Source organism: Equus przewalskii, chromosome 9, assembly GCF_037783145.1.
Source record: "Equus przewalskii isolate Varuska chromosome 9, EquPr2, whole genome shotgun sequence".
NCBI classification, from domain to species: Eukaryota; Metazoa; Chordata; class Mammalia; order Perissodactyla; family Equidae; genus Equus; species Equus przewalskii.
The window spans coordinates 36538377-36557485 of NC_091839.1; the positions used below are offsets into that span (position 1 = coordinate 36538377).

Genomic DNA, 19109 nt, shown 5'->3' on the forward strand with positions numbered 1-19109 from the left:
CCAAGGTGGAGCACACGAACTTAACCACTACGACATCAGGCCATCCCCTTAAGACTGTTTTTGATTTCTGATAAATATGGTCCCCTGTAATTTTTGTTTGAGGAGTTAATAGTGACTAACCTGATACTCTATTTCATTCTGTACTCTGCCTGATAATTTATATTGCCTCGTAGAGGTATTTAATTAGTCTCTTGTGCTCTAACTTGCTATTGCATTGACAGTACCACATTATTTTTAAAAACAAGTGGGTTTTTTTTTTTATTTCGCTGAGGAAGATTCACCCTGAGCTAACATCTGTGGCAGTCTTCCTCCATTTTTTAGCATGTGGGCCACCAGCACAGCATGGCTACTAACAGAGCAGTGTAGGTCCACACCTGGGAACAACCTAGGCTGCCAAAGCAGAGCATGCTGAACTTAACCACTAGGCCACCAGTGCTGGCCCTAGAACCAGTGTTTTTAATTGTTAGGAAAGATGGCAGGAGATGGTAGATAGGTGGGTAGTTAATAGGCTAAAGGATTCCCACTTGAAATAATAAAGTTATTTTTCCCTGATGGAACTTCAATAATAATGGCTATTTATAGTGTTAGCTCTTTTTGTTGTTTTTGGTTTTCAGGCTAAGAATAATTTGATTGAAACTCACCAAAATAAACTTAACCTTTCTTAAGCAAATCCTGAAGAGCACAGGAAATCAGACAAAATTATTTCACAGTCAAGGCTGTCAAAATCATATGACTACTCAGTTTATATGTGCAAGGGAAACAAAAGAATTTAATGCCACATGAACAGTCAGGCACTCAAAATAGTTCAAAAAGAATTTGTTCTTTTGCCAGAAGCACAGCTGTTTTTTCTTAGGTGGGGCTAATTTCTGATCTTGGTCATACATTTGAGTTGTGAACACTCAAATTTGAAAAATAACTACACATAAAATAATAGAGTGACAGTAGATAAAAATTATTTGTTGCATTTTTCTCACTAGCAAGTTTTCTAGCAACTACTTAGGAATGTATACTGCCCTAAATAGCATTGCACTCACATTTAAAGTTGAAAAAAATAAATGTTAATATTTATTAGTTTTTGTTTTTCTTTTCCTTTTTTAGTAAATTAAGGGAAAATAAGAAAACAGCAGAGCTGATTAAAACTGCCAACCTTCTTTTTAACTCCTTTGAGCCTTATTATATGTGGGATTACGTTGCACGTTGGTTTGAAGAGTGTTGTAGGTATGTTAAACTGTTTCATTCATTTTAATTTAATAGCATCCAAAGCCAGCTTTTGCCTTTTATGTGTTTTTTTAAGTTCTTGACTCTAAGGAAAAGAATGTTCTTTTATACCTTCTACTACTGACAACTATTAATTATTTAATAGTCATAATCTGGCTCTATCATGTCACTTTAGAATGTGGAATCATTGCTCATATAATCTCATATGAATTGCAAAGGAGTTTAGAGATGAGTTATTCAGTCACCAGCATGGATAAAAGATTTTCCCTATAATAAGCCGGTTTTTCTTTGTTGTAGAGAAAATAGCAAATTTTGGGCTGCTGACTCAACACACTTTCCCAAAATGATTTCCTCTTTGAATAACAAGAAATCCCTTGGTCACTCTTGTGTTTTTAAAGCCATTAAACCAGCCCATATTGTTCCTGGTGAGTGATGAAAGCCCTTCACCCCTTAGGACATAAAGCTTAAAAAATGCTATGAAAACCCAGGAAAACTAGTGAACCTGAGTGGAATCTCTATCTGGATTCCAGACCAAATCCTTTCAGAACGAAATTAACCTCTCAAGTCTCTGGAGCATGTAGTCAAAAAGTAAGCGTTTGTAATCTCAGAATTACGAGTCTTTTAAAAATATAAATGCTGATGTGCTATGTTAATCTTTTAACGATTTAGAAAGTTCTTGCTTACTCACTCAGCAGATACTGAGCACCTAGTTGAAAAGCACTGTGTGAGGCATATAAACAGTCCCTATTTTCAGAGACTTTATGGTGAGAACAAGTAAGACATGCACATGTGTATTCCTAGTATTAAATTAAAAGTTATAAATTCCTTAATAGAAAGATTAAAATGTGGTAGGAATATATAGGAATTATGAGTATCTTTTTGCTACGTAGCCCTCATTTCTACATTCAGAGAGACACACATCCATCCTTCTTTAGCCAACTCGGACTGTTACTTGAACACAGATTAACTTTCCTGCTGCTGAGCCTTCACTCATGCTATTTCTTCTGAAATAGTCTTCGCCTTGCCCATCTGGTAAGGTCCTAAACAGAGTTCACCCACCTTTCCTTAACCTTCCATGACTCCCTCAAGTCTCTCATTAGAATCATCTTCTCCTATACGGTCACATTGTTACATTTATTTGTCTATATGCTTGATATTTCTTGCTGGTTGGGGACTATATCATAGTCTTACTTAACTTTGTGTCTTCAGAGTGTAGGGCAATGTATGGTCATAGGGTTAATATGATTTCATGTGAATATTTGTTGGAGGAATGATCCTATTACTTGGGTCAGAAGAGGCTTCCTGGAAGAGGTAACATTTGATCTCAAACCTTGAAGGAAGGATGCACTCTGGATATGAGAGAATGAGGTTGGGGAGGATGGCAATCCAGGAGGACAAATTTGTATAAACAAAGGCCCTGAGGTTAGAAATCAAGCAGCAAATAATCCATTTTAAGTAGGAAATGATATCTATAGTGGGAGCAATGGGAAATAAGTCCCCCCAAATGAGACCTATCTACGACACTTAAAGTACAGATTGGGAGTTATAGGGAGAGGTTAAGCTTAGAAATCTCGCTTTGGGAATTTTCCATGTAGAGCTACAGTAGGTCGTGGAGGAAAGGAATGTACTTCATCGGGAACATTACCCTGTGTGTCCCAGTATTGACTTGACCCTCATTAAGAAGACAATGATGTTGTCACATGTATTCATTTCAGTTGACAGTATACTTGTTAAAGTGGACTTTGTCCTTTTAGGAGGACGCTGCACGCCAGACTTCAGATTGGGCCTGGAGACAGTAGCGAGTCATCTGAGTTACAGCTGACCAGTTTCTGCCTGCTGGTGGATTTTTTATTGGATATAGTTTCTTTGGTAAGATCACCATGGTAAAAAATTATTGAGGAAATCTAACATAGTTTAAATATTTCATGCTGGAGACAAACCTCATCTTCAAATAAATTTCGTCTTTAAAATTAGATTGATTTTCTTTCCCTTTGGCATAGCTTTTTTTCATAAGATTTTCCAAGTGTTTTTTGTCCTCTGACATATATATATATTACATATACAAGTCTTACCTAATATATGGAATATACTTTATAATTGCATGTTATTGAAATCTTAAATGTTTAGTGTATAATGATCTAATGCTGCATTTGTATTTATTAATGATTCTTTCTATTAAATTAAGACTGTTGGAAACTTTTCCCCTTATCTTTTCTCTCAATTCTTTGCTTTCTCATTTTGAAGCCTACTAGAAGTATGAGGGTGCTGTGTCAGGTATGACATTCAGCCTGTTTTGTTTTTAACTGATTGCATTTACGTTTGTTATAATTCCAGTGATGTAGCAGATAAAACTGGGGTTATTTTATAATATATGCTTTGAAGTACATAAATTGAGAATTTGGGAATAGAAGTTTTATGTCATTAATAACAAAATGACCATACAATGTTAAGAGCATGATACATATAAAATATTATAGTTGAGTAAAATTATTTCCTTTTTTGTATAGATTAAATGTAAATAAAATAACATAACTTTTGTATTATACATTGTTTAAGCTTTTCTCATTTCCTTTTTATTTTCAGGAGACTTACATTGAAATCCAGACAGAACACTTGCCCCAGTTGCTGCTCAGGATGGTTTCTGCCCTGACAAGCCATCTCCAGACATTGCACTTGTCTGAACTCACAGATTCACTCAGGCTCTGCTCAAAGATCCTTAGCAAGGTTCAACCTCCACTGTTATCTGCCAGCACAGGAGGTGTGTTGCACTTTCCAAGTGGGCAGAACAACTCAGTCAAAGAATGGGAAGACAAAAAGGTAATGTGAACTATTAATTTTGGTATTACACTAGTTATATTTCTTCAAAGCCAAACAGTTTCTGAGTAAAATCACTTATACATAACTATTTGAATATTAGTGAGTCTTTCCTAGATCCAAATGTTGTGGCAGTAGACCGTCCTGTAGGCTTTTGGCTCTGGTGTAGTTTAACTGTCTGTATCAGCGCATTCCAATAGAAATATAACGCAAACAAAATACGTAATTTTTAATTTTCTGGTAGCCACATTAAAAAAAGCAAAAAGAAACAGGTGAAAATAATTTGAATTATATTTTATTTAGCCCCATATAGCTAACTTATTATCATTTCAACATGTAATCAATCTAAAATTGATGTAATATAAAAACATTAGATATTTTACATTCTCTTTTGTACTGTCTGCAAAATTCCGCTCTGTATTTTACACTTACAGCACATCCTCATTCAAACGCTAAATTTTTATCAGAAATACTTGATCTGTATTTAATTTCATAAAATTTACGTTTGAAAAATTAGATTCACATACCCAAGTTGTCCTAAATATACTTAAAGGTTTTCTAATAAGTTACCAATTTTTAAATTTTAATTAAAATTAATTGAAATAAATTTAGTTCCTCTGTCGGATTTCTAAGTGCTCACTAGCCACATGTGGCTAGTAGCTACCATATTGGACAGCAGGTTTGTCATCTAAACTTTACTGGTCCCTTTCATATATACACTAAACTTTTGACATGCGCTTCTTGAAATCCATAATCTTTTTACTCTCCTCAGTCTTCCAGATTCTTAATGCTTACTGTATGATGTTGAATAGAGTTACAGTAATTTTAATGTCTCTCATTAGTAACATACTTAAATACCTATAAAACACCTATGGAAAAATCAATATTCAAAGCTTTCAGGTTTATAATACTAAAATATTTTTAAGCAAATATTAATGAAAACATTCAATGGAATTATATAATTCCATTGAATTTAGACACGGGGCACTGTGTTAAAATGAAGATTTAAACATTTCTAGTGTATAAGATTCATTACTGAAATCCTGTATTTGTATAGCTGCCCCAACTTCTTTTCAGTTGCTTTTTTATCTTTTTCAGCCAGGCACAATATATTATCAGGATGATTTCAGACAACGTTTCCCATCAAGTATTAATCCTAAAACTTTTTTCTTCATCCTTCTGAATATATTGCTTTTCATATATGAAATGAACATTACTGATCCTTAATCAGTTTCAATATATCCCAGGATCATCCTACATAAAGCAAAACCAGTCTCTCTTAATTTCCTTCCTACCTGCTTATTATTTATATGTGAGATTCTGTTATGCTATTCTGGTATGATATGATTCTATTGCTGGGAAATTCATTTTGTTGTGTTGTTTTTCCATAATTTATGCCTCTAGAATCTTTTTAAAAGTAAAACTAAAACACGTCTTAACTGCTTTTGAAGCTTTGGTTTTTATTTGAGTGAGATTAATGAGAGTGAGGGAAGGATCTTAGCCTTCTCTCAATAGCATATTCAAATATGTTCATATTTACTATGTTGAAAACATGTGGAGGCATTTATTGATGGTTACAGATAAGATAAATGGGAATATCCATTCATGTTAAATGAAATACAATTAAATAGTATACTTGTTTAAAAAATACAATGATTCATTAACCTTAGAGTATGCTTACCCCTCCACCTTGGGTTTTCTTATATGGTTCCAGGGCATATTTGTTGTTTCCTATTTTTCACTGAAGCACAATGGTATTATCTTTTCTGAGATGTGTGTGTGAAAACTGATCGTATTTGAAATCTGAGGGTACTTTCTGTATTCCTCTTCTGAAAGTATAAGTGAAGGAATGATTCCTTAAAAAATTATAAATCTAATTTTGTCTCTGTGCACTTGGTACATTTTTGTAAAATCGGATATTGGATCTCTATACCCAAATGTCCAAAATATGTAATTCTTTTCTATTTTCAGAAAGACATTTCAGTATAAAATAATTTGAAACATGGTTATATAATAGAGACAATACAGCTAAATATTATAAATATATGCAAGTTTAACTGAATGTATAGCTCGAATTGTAACATAATATTGTCTCTTGTTTTATGATCCTTATATAAAAAAGATCAATACAGAAATAACTTTATAGTATTAAGCTAATGACAATCTTACCATTTAAGTAAGACTTCTTTTTAAAATGTGTTAAGATTTTAGATGATTAACCTTTCAAAAGAGAAAAATTGATAATTAAGTTCAATTCTGATACCTGCCTCTAAACTTTAACATTATAATATGAAAAGTTGTCATACTGTTATAGATATAGTGGTATGCTATGGTGAAATGAGCATGAAGTTTAGAATCACCTAATCTGAGCTCTTCTACTAACTACTAAGCTTATTTGCTATAACCTTGGGCACATTTTTTTTTTTTTTAACTTCCCTGAGCCTCAGTTTTCTTACCTTTGAAATAGAGAAAACAACCTCTCTTCATTCAGCACCCACTCTGTATAAAGCACTGGATATCCAGAGGTGAAGTAGGTATTCCCTACCCTTCTCAACCCTTTCTTTTGGAAAGTTGGGAGACACACGTTCAACAAATAATTGCACATTGAATTATAGTTGTGATAAATGTATGAAGGAAAATGTAGCGTGGTGGGAATGTGGAAAATGGGCTGATCTAACCTAGATTAGGGCCTCAGGAAGACTTTCTTGAGGAAGGATTGTTTGAGTGAAGCCCTACAGGAATTGGGGTAGGAGTGAGGCAGAAAGAAGAGAGCGCTTGACAGAGGAAGGAGCGTTCACAAAGGCTCTTAGGCAGAAAGGAACACTATGCAGATAGTGAGGGGGAGTGTGGCTGTTGAGGTAGGCAGGGGCCAGGTCTTACGGAGCCTTTTTCACTGTACTAAGGCTTTTATTCCTTATCTTAGGAGCATTGGGAAGATACTGAAGGTTTGAAAGAGGAAAGTGACATAATCAGATTTGTGTATTAGAAAGATTATTTTGCCTGCAGTGTGGAGTACGGATCTGAGAGACAAAAATGAATGTGGGGAGACCTGCAGTAGTGCAGGTGAGAGGTGGTGGTAATGTGCTAACAAGATGGGAGAGTGAAGACAGAGAGAAATGTATGGTTTAGCCATAGATTTAGGAGGAAAAATCAATTAGCCATAGTAATGGATTGGTAAGGGTAATGAGTGATCACTAACACTTATTGTTTGTTAACTGTCAGGTGCTTTATATAGACTGTCTTAATTCATCCTCATAACAACTGTAAAATATAGGAATTATTATCTTAATTATACAGATGAGGAAACCGAAGTTTGGAGAGGTTAAATAACTTGCCATGCTAGTAAGTGGCAAAGCCTTAGCTGACTCATGGCCAGCACCCAAAACCACCCTGCTGCAGTGAATGGAGGGGAAGTGTGAAGGAGAAGTGGAGAAGGTACAAGAATCACTGCTTAGGTTTCTCTCTTGCTGATTTGATGCATGGTGTATGATTCACTAAAGTAAGGAACATTGGGTGAGACCTTGCTTTGTAGCAGCAGAGAAGTTGGTGTGTATCTTCAGTGATCTTCAATAGGATCTCTTTTTAATGACCTTAGTCAAATTCAAATTATGCTCTGGCCTAATCACCCAAGAAAAGCATGATATATACAACTTTTGTTTACTTAAACTAAGCCAGAAAATATGCTTGATGATTATACTCATCCTGTCATTATAGGGAGGGAATGGTTAATCAATTCCAGCTCTACTTCAGTAGCTAGTTCATTTTTTGTTTATATTGTAATTGTCTCTTATCTTCTCCTCTAGATTGCAAACTATTCCTTTTATTCCTACTACCTAACACAGTGTCTGGCATATTATGTGGATTTAGTAACTGTGAAAGCATGAAAGATTAACAGCAAACATCTAAGTGGTACTTTATATATTGAAGACAGAAATTTCACATTCATGTAGTCCTGAACAGATGACCTATTAGATTTTATGTCTGGTTTTTAAAATGTCGTTTTTGTTTTTGTTTTTTACCTTACATGTTTCGTTCCTTGCGTTATTTGGATATTAGGAAAATTACATTGTTTGGACATTAGGAAAGTGGTTTCATGAAGTAGATTGAATAAATTGTTAGTCATTTGAGAACAAGCATATGGATCCTGGAGATTTGTACATACAAATTTTACCCTCAAGAATCTGACCTTATGCTATGCATGTAGTGAATAATAAATACTTAGTGAATGACTTTATATTAATATACTCATTAGAACCATATTCATATTTCCTGTTCATTATCATAGACATATGATTCAATTGTAGAAACTATTTTGAGATTCAACCAAGTATGTACATTAAGTTGTGAATACTCTAATCTAAAACTGACTTCTCTCAAAACATGGCCATTTCTAATTTTTAATTCCCAATATATACATTTAGCTACTCAGCCTTATACTCTTTGTAATCTCTACTAGGTATCATCAGTTTCTCTTGAAAATCCTACTGAAGTGTTTGAAGATGGAGAAAATCCACCTAGTAGTCGATCATCAGAGAGTGGATTCACTGAGTTCATACAGTATCAAGCAGACCGAACTGATGATATTGACAGAGAACTGAGTGAGGGACAGGGGGCAGCTGCCATCCCAATTGGTAGCACATCCTCTGAGACAGAAACAGCCTCCACTGTGGGATCCGAAGAAACTGTCATCCAGCTCCCTTCCATAGTCACTCAGGGGACAGCACCCCGAAGTGGGAAGACAGCCCAAAAGACTGCAATGCAGTGCTGTTTGGAGTATGTCCAACAGTTTCTCACTAGACTTATCAACCTCTACATCATTCAGAGTAACTCTTTTTCTCAGGCTTTGGCTACAGAGCAGCAAGGGGATCTCAGTCGAGAGCAAGGAGAGACTTCAAAATGGGACAAAGATTCACATGGAGATGTAAAAGAGAGACATATAAATAAACAAAAAACTTCAAAAGAATACCTTTCTGCCTTCCTTGCTGCCTGTCAGCTCTTTTTGGAGTGCTCAAGTTTCCCAGTTTACATTGCTGAGGGGAACCATACCGCAGAGTTACATTCTGAAAAATCAGAGACTGGTAAGGTCATCTCTGTTTTATTTATATTTAAATATTTTCTATGGCATGCTTTTTCTTTTTTAAGAAGCACTCATATTAAATCTGGACTTTTTTTTTCAGCCAGTTAATTTTTAAAAGTGTTACTTTAATTTGTAGATTTTTTTAACAAAATATTGTCATTACGGGGAGATTGAAATGTTAGAAAATTTTGTGATTTTGTTATCTTTCACTTTGCTTGCAAGTAAGTATAAGGTAAGAAAGAAATCGGCTCCTTTCTCTGAAGAAAAGGAATATAACGTTTAGATCTACTGGTTTCCTTTATTATGACTAGTATCATGTGTGTTTACCTTTATTGGAATTTTTATATAAACACACACATAGTACAGTAAACATAATGTTTGATTAATCTACTGTCTTTTAGGACAGGAAAATAGATTGTATAACTTGGCATAAGAAATACATATTGAAAAAGTTTATGAAATTCTCATTGCTGCTTTATTTTCTTAAAGCTACAGGTGAGAAACCATGGTTTTGTTAAAAGATCAAGGCCTAAAGGAATTAAGTAGAGGTGCTTTGTTTTTTGAAATTAACTTGGAAGTTAGAGTATGTGTGAAAGCTTTAGTGGGATGACCTCTGTTGGCTTCCATCTTTTGTTTCAGACTGGGAGCATGTGCAGCCTCCATTGTGGCTCCAGACTCTGATGAATGCTTGTAGCCAAGCGAGTGATTTCAGCGTGCAGAGTGTTGCTATTTCACTAGTCATGGACCTGGTGGGCTTGACGCAGTCTGTGGCCATGGTCACTGGGGAAAACATCAACAGTGTGGAGCCTGCACAACCCTTAAGTCCAAACCAGGGAAGAGTAGCTGTGGTTATTAGGCCTCCCCTCACTCCGGGCAATCTGAGGTACATAGCTGAGAAGACTGAATTTTTCAAGGTAAATTCTAAGAAATACATGCCTAAGGTGATACTTGACCTAGTTTGCTTAGCAGAGATTTTAAAGATGATAATCAGGCTTAATTGAACACTTCTTAATATCATATCATATAGAAAAAATACCACACTTGATCTCTACTGCTTTGGCCATCTTCTCCTCAGTTTTCTGAGGAGAAAAAAGATAAGGATGAGGGAAGCCTTAGGGTAAAGAAAGGCAAGTATTAAGTCATTAAGGCCATGGAAGAAATAATTTCAGCTAAAAAAGAGGAAAGCTCATTTATGCAGTAAAACTTACTTCCAGATGAAGTGGTTGTGAACTTTTGCTTTTCAGAGTACAACTGCAGCTCTCCAAAACTCCCAGCAAAAGTTTTCCTGACTCTGTATTGTCTGATTATCATCTGTGGTGTATTATGTCATTCAGAAAAAAATGCATTCTTTAATTTCTGTCACAACAGTGCAGATATTCTCTACATACAAAGAATATCAAGTATATTTGAATTGTATTACATCTTAAGCAGGTGGATTCTTTATGCACGAAAGATAAAAATTTTTAAAATCTGATTTCAAGTCATTGTGCCCCTCTGGATAGTTCCATCTACTAGATTAGAGTTGATTTCTATAACATTGTGGTGGTAAATCCTGAAGATTGTTGCATTTTTATTAATGCTGTCATAGATCATCAAATGCTGCATTAACAAATGTAGCTCTGAAATACATATGACCTATTTTGTATGTCTTAAGTAGTTTGGGTATTTGGACTATGAATTATATTTCACTTTGCAGCATATAACCGTAAATATTAAATTACATTCAATGTGGGATTTGTATCCTCTTAAGGAAGATAATATATTCTAGCATCACTTTATTAAATTTCACTAAAATAGTGAAATGGGGTCTTATCTTGGCCCTGCAGAAAGTGCTTACATGTCTGATGTTTAAAATAAATATTATTAAAGCACTATCATAAGAGGTTTTAAGGGCCTGGATGACCAGAAAGTGGACAGATGGAAAGCTACACTTTTAAAAGTCATCCCAGTGGTATAATGAGTATTAAAGACCTTCCAGGTCTGGCAGTCAGAGACTTGTTTGTACCTAATAGGAAATGTTTGTTAAATAAATTTTTGTTTATGGTTTTATAACACTGTCACTTTTATATCCTTTTCTATAGCGTGTAGCTTTAACATTGTGGGACCAGCTGGGAGATGGGACGCCTCAGCACCACCAAAAGAGTGTGGAACTGTTTTATCAATTACATAACTTGGTTCCTTCTTCTAGCATCTGTGAGGATGTTATAAGTCAGCAGTTAACCCATAAAGATAAGGTAAATTTGTCTCTTCTTATCCTGTGCTCTCTCCCCGCCTCTGCTCTCATTATACCAAAAGGTAAATTAAGGAAATTCTAGGAGAATGATTACAGCTAGTATCTGAATAAGAGATAGTATAGTTTCATTCAGAGTGATCTTAGTATCTTTAAAATAAATGCGTTCTTTTCTTTTTAGAGGAAAATTATTTACAAAAACATCAGTAATATGAAAAATCAAGCAAGCCAGAATCAAATGCTGGGTTTATTTCTTAGTTCAGGACACCTGTTATGGGTAGTGATGATTAAAGTTGTTGCTGGTCCAAGTTCTTGAGTCATTTAAAGAGAAATCGATGGCCTCAATGATGAAATTGTTGGACACATTAACTGATACTATATGGGAAAAGAAATAATGTGTTTTAAGTTACATTAATAAGCTATAGAATGGTAGTATGTAAAGTTACATTATTTTCGTTATAATAAATATCCAAAATAAGGATTTTGAATCCTATTGTAGAGGAAGTGATACATAAGTCAGTTACAGTAAAGATGGCTGAGCTATGAGTGGGCCTGAGAAGAAGCCAGAGCATTCGTTATCACTGACTTCTTCAGGGTAACTTAATGAAGTTTCTGGTCTTCCTGTGCCTGCTCTGTAATACAAATTTAAGATTTTATGAACAGCTTTTAGAAGTGGACTGCCCCAATTTTAAAAAACTAAATGCTAGTGAGTTTGAATGGGCCACATTAAAAAAGGCTTTGTAATGAGTAAATGAAGCATTTGGCAAGAGAGGAAGTGCAAATGAAGGAGTAAATGAGAAGAATGAAAAGTTTATTCCAAGGAAAATGTTAAAATTCTATTTCTGCTTCAACACATTCTTTCAAAATTGTTCAGAAATAAAATTTTAAATAAAGCCTTGTATTTTAATAATTTTTTTCCATTAAGTATAAATCTAGGACAAACTATATACTGTTTACGTGTGCAATATTTTGTTTGTAAAGAAATACTAACTTCTGAATAAAAGATATCATAAATCCATGAAAAAAATTTAAATACCTGTTATTACTTACTTTTATTTTTACATGTTTGTAATGGTTGATGTATAAACGTAGGCTTCATAGGAAAAGTGTTTATTAAGCCCACGAAAAAGCAAACATTCCTCTGACCTATCACAAGCAATTTAGACAGTTGGAATCCCTGATTTGAGGGGCCTTTACTTGAAGGATAGTCTATATGGAAAGACTATAAAAATTTTGGTAATATAAGTTAATTATAAATAGTGATTAATACATGTTCCTTATCTAATACCAAATGCTGGTCTTTCTAAATAATTTATTTTTGCATCGTTATGTCCATTGTTGTCTTAACGCTTAATCTTTTCCAAATAATCCCAAAAGTGGAGTAATATTCTTTTTATAGAAATAATTTTTTAGATGTTTAAATTTATAAGTGATGATAAATTCATTTGGGATTAATATATAATTTCTGGAAGCAAAGGTATATAGTTGTGTAAAATCAATTTTGACTACTAAGCATTTATATTAAAATCAGGGAAAGCGCTTCCTATTCTCAAGGTATCTTGACATGCATGTTATTAGCTCTTTCTATCCCCTGTTATGAAATTATCTAGTAAATTGATTTCCTAGTCTAAACTAAATAATAATTATCTATGAGTCAGTGTGAGATGCTCCTTTAGGTTTAATATTTCTGTGTATATTTAAGTATTTTCTACTTTTCTATGTCCATAAAAAAAATAAGTTTATTGCAGCATGTATTAGAGTACTGTGAATGTTGAACATAATACTCTCTCTTAAGTGGCTACTTTGATTTTACTAAAATCACTTAATATCTTCAAGAGATAATAAAATAATTTAATCTGCCATATTCCTCCTCAGAAAATAAGGATGGAAGCACATACAAAGTTTGCAGTTCTTTGGCATCTAACAAGGGACCTCCATATAAATAAGTCTTCATCTTTTGCACGTTCTTTTGACAGGTTGGTTATATTTTATATTCAGATTTTATAGTCGGATATCGTAATGTCTCTTTTCTTGAATCCTCTGGTTATTTTGGCAGGAGTAGGCAATAGCAATTTACAAATTTTATAAATAGAATTTATAAATTATTGTTGAAAATCTCAGTATATTAAAATGCATGGCATTTTTATTTATCTACCAGATTTTCCCTTTCTAGCTCTGGAGGACCCAGTGCTCCTTCCTTTCATTGGACGACTATTCATTAAGCTCCTACTGTGTGGCAGGTGCCTTTCTCAGGTGTCAGGAATACAGCAATGGATACCGCCTTCTTGAGTCCATATTCACATTGAGTGAAATTACATATAAACAGTAGATTGCATTGTATTTCTCCAGCAGTTATTCTCAATCTTCTGCCTGACCTAGACTTACTAAAATCTACAGCTGAAATACTGACAAACCCCTCCCGTGAATTCAGAGAACCTGTAGCTACCTGAGAGTGCTTTTGCTGTTTGTCTAGATTACTTAGATGACTCATAACCCAAATAAGAGATTTGCATTAAGTTCCAAGGAGATGCTATGTATAGGTAGATTTATATATTGGTATAAGACAGCAGTCTCACCAGCAGGTCTCATAGAGGTGGCCACAAACCTAACTATGCTTAGAGCCCAGCTCAGGATCACATGTGTGCTCTACTAGATGTTATTTCAGCTGGTGCTTTTCAGGCAGCATTACCATTTTTAAATGACCTGCTGTTGAACCTCTACAATGAACTAGGCCCTGGGCCTAGGTACTTTACAAATACCATTTCTAATTTGATGACTGCCTTTCCTCATCATACCTGTGAGGCAGTGAAGGCCCAGGCAAGTTAAGTGATTTGCCCAAGACCACACATGAGGTAAAGTGGATGGCCCAGATTTGAATCTTGGGTTTTCTGATTCCAAACCATACCTCCATACTTTTTAGAGAAGGTCTTTCCTTGAATTAAGCACACGCTTTTGACTCATAAAGAGAGTGGGAGCAGAGGAGCATGGACCAGCGTGGAAATAGTGTTGACTTGCAGGGGGTTCAGTATTTGGTGATTTGAACAGGATTATGTTGCTAAAACAAGACTAATTTTCTAATTTTTTTATATTTATCTTATAAAAGTAATGTGTGCTTGTGAAATTTCAAAAAACTCAAGTATATAACAAAAGGGAAAAAGAGTGTTGTCTCCTTTCTCATTGTGTATACTGAGACTGTAGAGATTAAGATTATTAAAATGCTGTGGTCAGAAGTTATCCTGAAATATGATCAGTTTAAAGTAGTTAATTCAAAATAAGAAACATAACTTAGAATAGTGTTAATTTTAGAAAAATTAGTGTGTTATAGTTAAAGTAGGTGTTTTGTTCTTTGTTTTAATTATTGGTGTTTATTGTAGGTCGCTGTTCATCATGTTAGATAGCCTTAATAGTCTCGATGGTTCTACTAGCTCTGTGGGGCAAGCCTGGCTGAACCAAGTCCTACAAAGACATGATATTGCAAGAGTTTTGGAACCACTGCTGTTGCTCCTGCTTCATCCAAAAACTCAGAGGGTTTCAGTGCAGCGGGTACAAGCAGAACGTTATTGGAATAAGGCTCCCTGTTACCCTGGAGAAGAGAGTGACAAGCATTGCATGCAAAATTTTGCATGCAGCAATGGTGAATATCATATGGAAGTAAACATCTTTATTTAGAATTAAGTTATTAAAATAATGTGAGACGTGATCACAAGATTGATTGGCAAGAGAATTGAATGTGAGATTTTTCTCCTTGGGCTTATTTTCTCCCCTCATCATGCAATAGCAGTGCTCACATGGGCCGTGTCAGAATGTATTTCATCAATGACCGTCTTAGATAGAGGACTTGGATCTCTGATCAGTTGACTCTTTCAGGGGAGGAATCAGCACAGCTCTGGTCAGAGAAGAAGTTCTTCAATTTTGATGGAGACACCTTTAGAGTTTATTTAGCAGTCCTGATCCTACAAAGCTTTGTAGATACTTTACTGGGAATTTATAGTAAGCTTATAATGCACGTTTATATTTCATGAGTCATTTTCCTCATCTGTAAAATGTGAATAATAATACCCACCTCTCAAGGCTTTATTGTGAACATTAGATGTAGTCATGTTTGTGGCATGTTTAGTGCAGTGACTGGCATATTATAAGTGTTTGATGACCATTCGCCATTATTACTATGAAATTCACACTTGATAAACTGTCGAGCGATGCTCTCTCTAATACAGTGATAATGGCTCCATAGATTAATTTATTATACTTTAGAAACAAAAGAGTCTCACATATCTCATTTGTATGTCTTGACAAATAACCCTGTGAGGTCAGTAATAAAAAGGTCATTTTTACTGAGCAGGGAGCTGATGCTTAGAAGGCCATAGCTTTCTCAAAGTCCCATGGCTGGTAAATGATGAAGCTGGAACTAAACCATCATGCTCCTACTTCATCTTTAGTGTGTTTCTACAGAGCCTCGGTTCCTTTCTCTAGCTTCCTTCCCACCGCTTCCTCTGAACCTTCTAAGAACATGCTCTACCCTGCTTATTGCCAGAACTTCTTTGTTAGTGCTTTACCTGCCACAGTTCCTGCCTGTCTGCCGAATTGTCACTTTTCCCTCGAGATCAGTCTCACACCTCACCCGTGGTATCATAATGCTTTCCCTGAATTTGATAGCATTTGGTTTGTACTATTCATATGGAACTAAGCCTTCTGCCCTTGCTAAGGAAGGCCATCGACATACTATGGCCCCAAAAGTATAGAAATGGAGGAATGTATTTGTGATCCCCTACTTAGTTTAAACTCCTTGCAGAAAAGAGTGATGTCTTTTCCTTCTCTTACCCTCATTGTCTCCTGGTTTAGGGCATTATTCAGACTAGATAATTCATAAATGTTTGTTGAATTTTATTAAAATCAAGGAGGTTATTTGTGTATTTATACATTAACTATATACTAAACTATTTGAATTCTTAGAAACAGCAAAAGTGAAGGGAAGTATCACACAGGGAGGGAAAAAACACTAAAATTTTGAACTGCAGTAGAAAGGGTGTCTTGTTTGGGGATTAAGACAAATTTTTATATTTTCTGTTAAATGTGTTGTTTAATTCATTTGAATAATAGGCTTTCTATTGTTGAATTGTCTTTATTAAATTCCAGCTAATATTTATCAACATAATTTTCTAACTTAAAACATCTAAATAGTAATAAAGTATAATTTTAATAGGAAAATATAAGTAGATGATGAAACTAATGATTAAAGATCTTGAGTTCAGTGTACATTTCAATTATTTTAATATATTTTATATTTTCCTTCTTTACTATTTTTCTTATATGCCAGTAAGCCAAGTTCAATTCATTGCATCTAAAGGAAATGGTGAGAAGCCACTTTCCATGGACGAGATAGAGAACTTTAGTCTCACTGTTAATCCGTTAAGTGACCGACTTTCCCTTCTAAGTACCAGCAGTGAGACGATTCCAATGGTTGTATCTGATTTTGATCTTCCAGACCAGCCAATTGAAATACTTCAGAGTTCTGACTCTGGGTGTTCACAGTCCTCTGCTGGGGACAACTTGAGTTACGAAGTTGATCCTGAAAATGTAAATACCCAAGAGGAATCTCAGATCCCAAATGCCAACTCTCCAGATGATGACGTTCAGCAGGTGGTGTTTGACCTAATATGTAAAGTCGTCAGTGGCCTTGAAGCAGAATCTGCATCAGTTACATCTCAGTTAGAAACTGAAGCTATGTCCCCAAAGCACAATGATGCAGATCCAGGCAAGGAGGCAACTAAAAGTGAAGAACAGTTCGCTGAGCGGAGTCAGAGTGTTTTGCTGAGTAACGAAAATTCTCAGTTTCTGTCTCTATCTGCAGAGGGAGGCCATGAGTTCGTGGCAAACGGAATCTCCAGAAATAGCTCCTCACCTTGTATTTCAGGAACCACACAGAATGTCCATGACTCTTCTGTTGCTTCCACAGAAACCAAATCTAGACAGAGGAGTCACAGTAGTATTCAGTTCAGCTTCAAAGAAAAACTATCAGAAAAAGTCTCAGAGAAAGAAACAATTGTTAAGGAGTCAGGTAAACAACCAGGAGCAAAACCTAAAGTCAAACTTGCCAGAAAAAAGGATGATGACAAGAAAAAACCTTCAAATGAAAAACTCAAACAAACCAGTGTATTCTTTAGTGATGGTCTGGATTTGGAGAACTGGTATAGCTGTGGAGAGGGAGAGATTTCTGAAATTGAGAGTGACATGGGTTCTCCAGGATCACGGAAATCTCCCAGCTTCAACATCCATCCTCTCTATCAACATGTGCTTCTGTATCTCCAGTTGTATGATTCATCAAGGACTCTCTATGCCTTTTCTGCCATCAAAGCCATCTTGAAAACTAACCCTATTGCTTTCGTAAATGCCATTTCAACCACTAGTGTAAATAATGCATATACCCCTCAGTTGTCTCTGCTTCAGAATCTGTTGGCCAGACACCGGATTTCTGTTATGGGCAAAGACTTTTATAGTCACATACCAGTGGACTCAAATCATAACTTCCGGAGTTCTATGTACATAGAAATTCTTATTTCCCTCTGCTTATATTACATGCGTAGCCATTACCCAACTCATGTCAAGGTCACTGCACAAGATTTAATAGGCAATCGAAACATGCAGATGATGAGCATAGAAATTTTGACACTACTCTTTACTGAGCTGGCAAAAGTAATAGAAAGCTCAGCAAAGGGTTTCCCTAGTTTTATCTCTGATATGTTATCTAAGTGCAAAGTTCAGAAAGTTATTCTTCACTGTTTGCTGTCATCTATCTTTAGTGCACAGAAGTGGCATAGTGAGAAAATGGCAGGTAAGAATGTGGTTGCTGTTGAAGAAGGTTTCTCAGAGGACAGCCTTATCAATTTCTCAGAGGATGAATTTGACAATGGCAGCACACTCCAGTCACAACTTCTGAAAGTACTTCAGAGGCTCATTGTTCTAGAACACCGGGTAATGACTATCCCTGAAGAGAATGAAACAGGTTTTGATTTTGTGGTATCTGATCTGGAACACATCAGTCCCCATCAGCCCATGACTTCTCTTCAGTATTTGCACGCTCAGCCGATCACATGTCAAGGCATGTTCCTCTGTGCAGTGATACGAGCTTTACATCAACACTGTGCTTGTAAGATGCACCCACAATGGATTGGTTTAATCACATCTACTCTGCCTTACATGGGGAAAGTTCTACAGAGAGTGGTTGTTTCTGTAACGCTACAACTTTGCAGAAATTTGGATAATCTAATTCAGCAGTACAAATATGAAACCGGATTATCTGATAGTAGGTAAGGGTTGATTTTTAACTTTATCATTGACATTTTTCACATATATGATTGCTTAATCATCCAGAAAGTCACAATTTGAGTAAATAAATTAGTCGTTATCAGTAGGTTGCAAATAGTATTTAGCTTGAGGAGGAGTATCAATAAAAGAATCAAGAATGGAAAGGGAAGGAATATTTAAACAGGCCTTTTTTCTCCTAAGGGCTAAAATTAATTTTAATGGTCTTCTTGACTGAGTTGGCAAAAGTAATAGAAAGTTCAGCAAAGGGTTTCCCTAGGTTTATTTTAATGTTATCTAAATGCAAATCAATTTCACACTAAAATTATTTTTAAATTACAAATAATTTTATTTATTAATAAATCCTATCTGATTTTATTTCTTCTAGATTTTCATGGTTTGGTGGTAAATTCTATCTGTATCCCCAGGCCATGTTCAAAATTAGTCTGTCAAAAATTAGCCAGATGT

The 19109-nt window shown here is 35.2% G+C and overlaps 1 protein-coding gene across 27 annotated transcripts in view; it reads left to right on the plus strand.

Moving 5' to 3' along the window:
• Positions 1-19109, plus strand: part of DOP1A (DOP1 leucine zipper like protein A) — a 91460-nt gene that overhangs the window by 44574 nt on the left and 27777 nt on the right. For 14 of the 27 annotated variants that reach the window (XM_070559061.1, XM_070559044.1, XM_070559045.1 and 11 more), the window contains 10 exons: positions 1099-1218; positions 2973-3087; positions 3463-3492; positions 3802-4035; positions 8489-9110; positions 9749-10023; positions 11191-11343; positions 13215-13315; positions 14714-14973; positions 16657-18646. In XM_070559061.1, coding sequence (XP_070415162.1) covers positions 1099-1218; positions 2973-3087; positions 3463-3492; positions 3802-4035; positions 8489-9110; positions 9749-10023; positions 11191-11343; positions 13215-13315; positions 14714-14973; positions 16657-18646 — 3900 coding nt within the window. The remainder of the gene's footprint in view (positions 1-1098; positions 1219-2972; positions 3088-3462; positions 3493-3801; positions 4036-8488; positions 9111-9748; positions 10024-11190; positions 11344-13214; positions 13316-14713; positions 14974-16656; positions 18647-19109) is intronic. The other 13 variants (XM_070559055.1, XM_070559064.1, XM_070559070.1 and 10 more) reach the window with 1 other exon arrangement.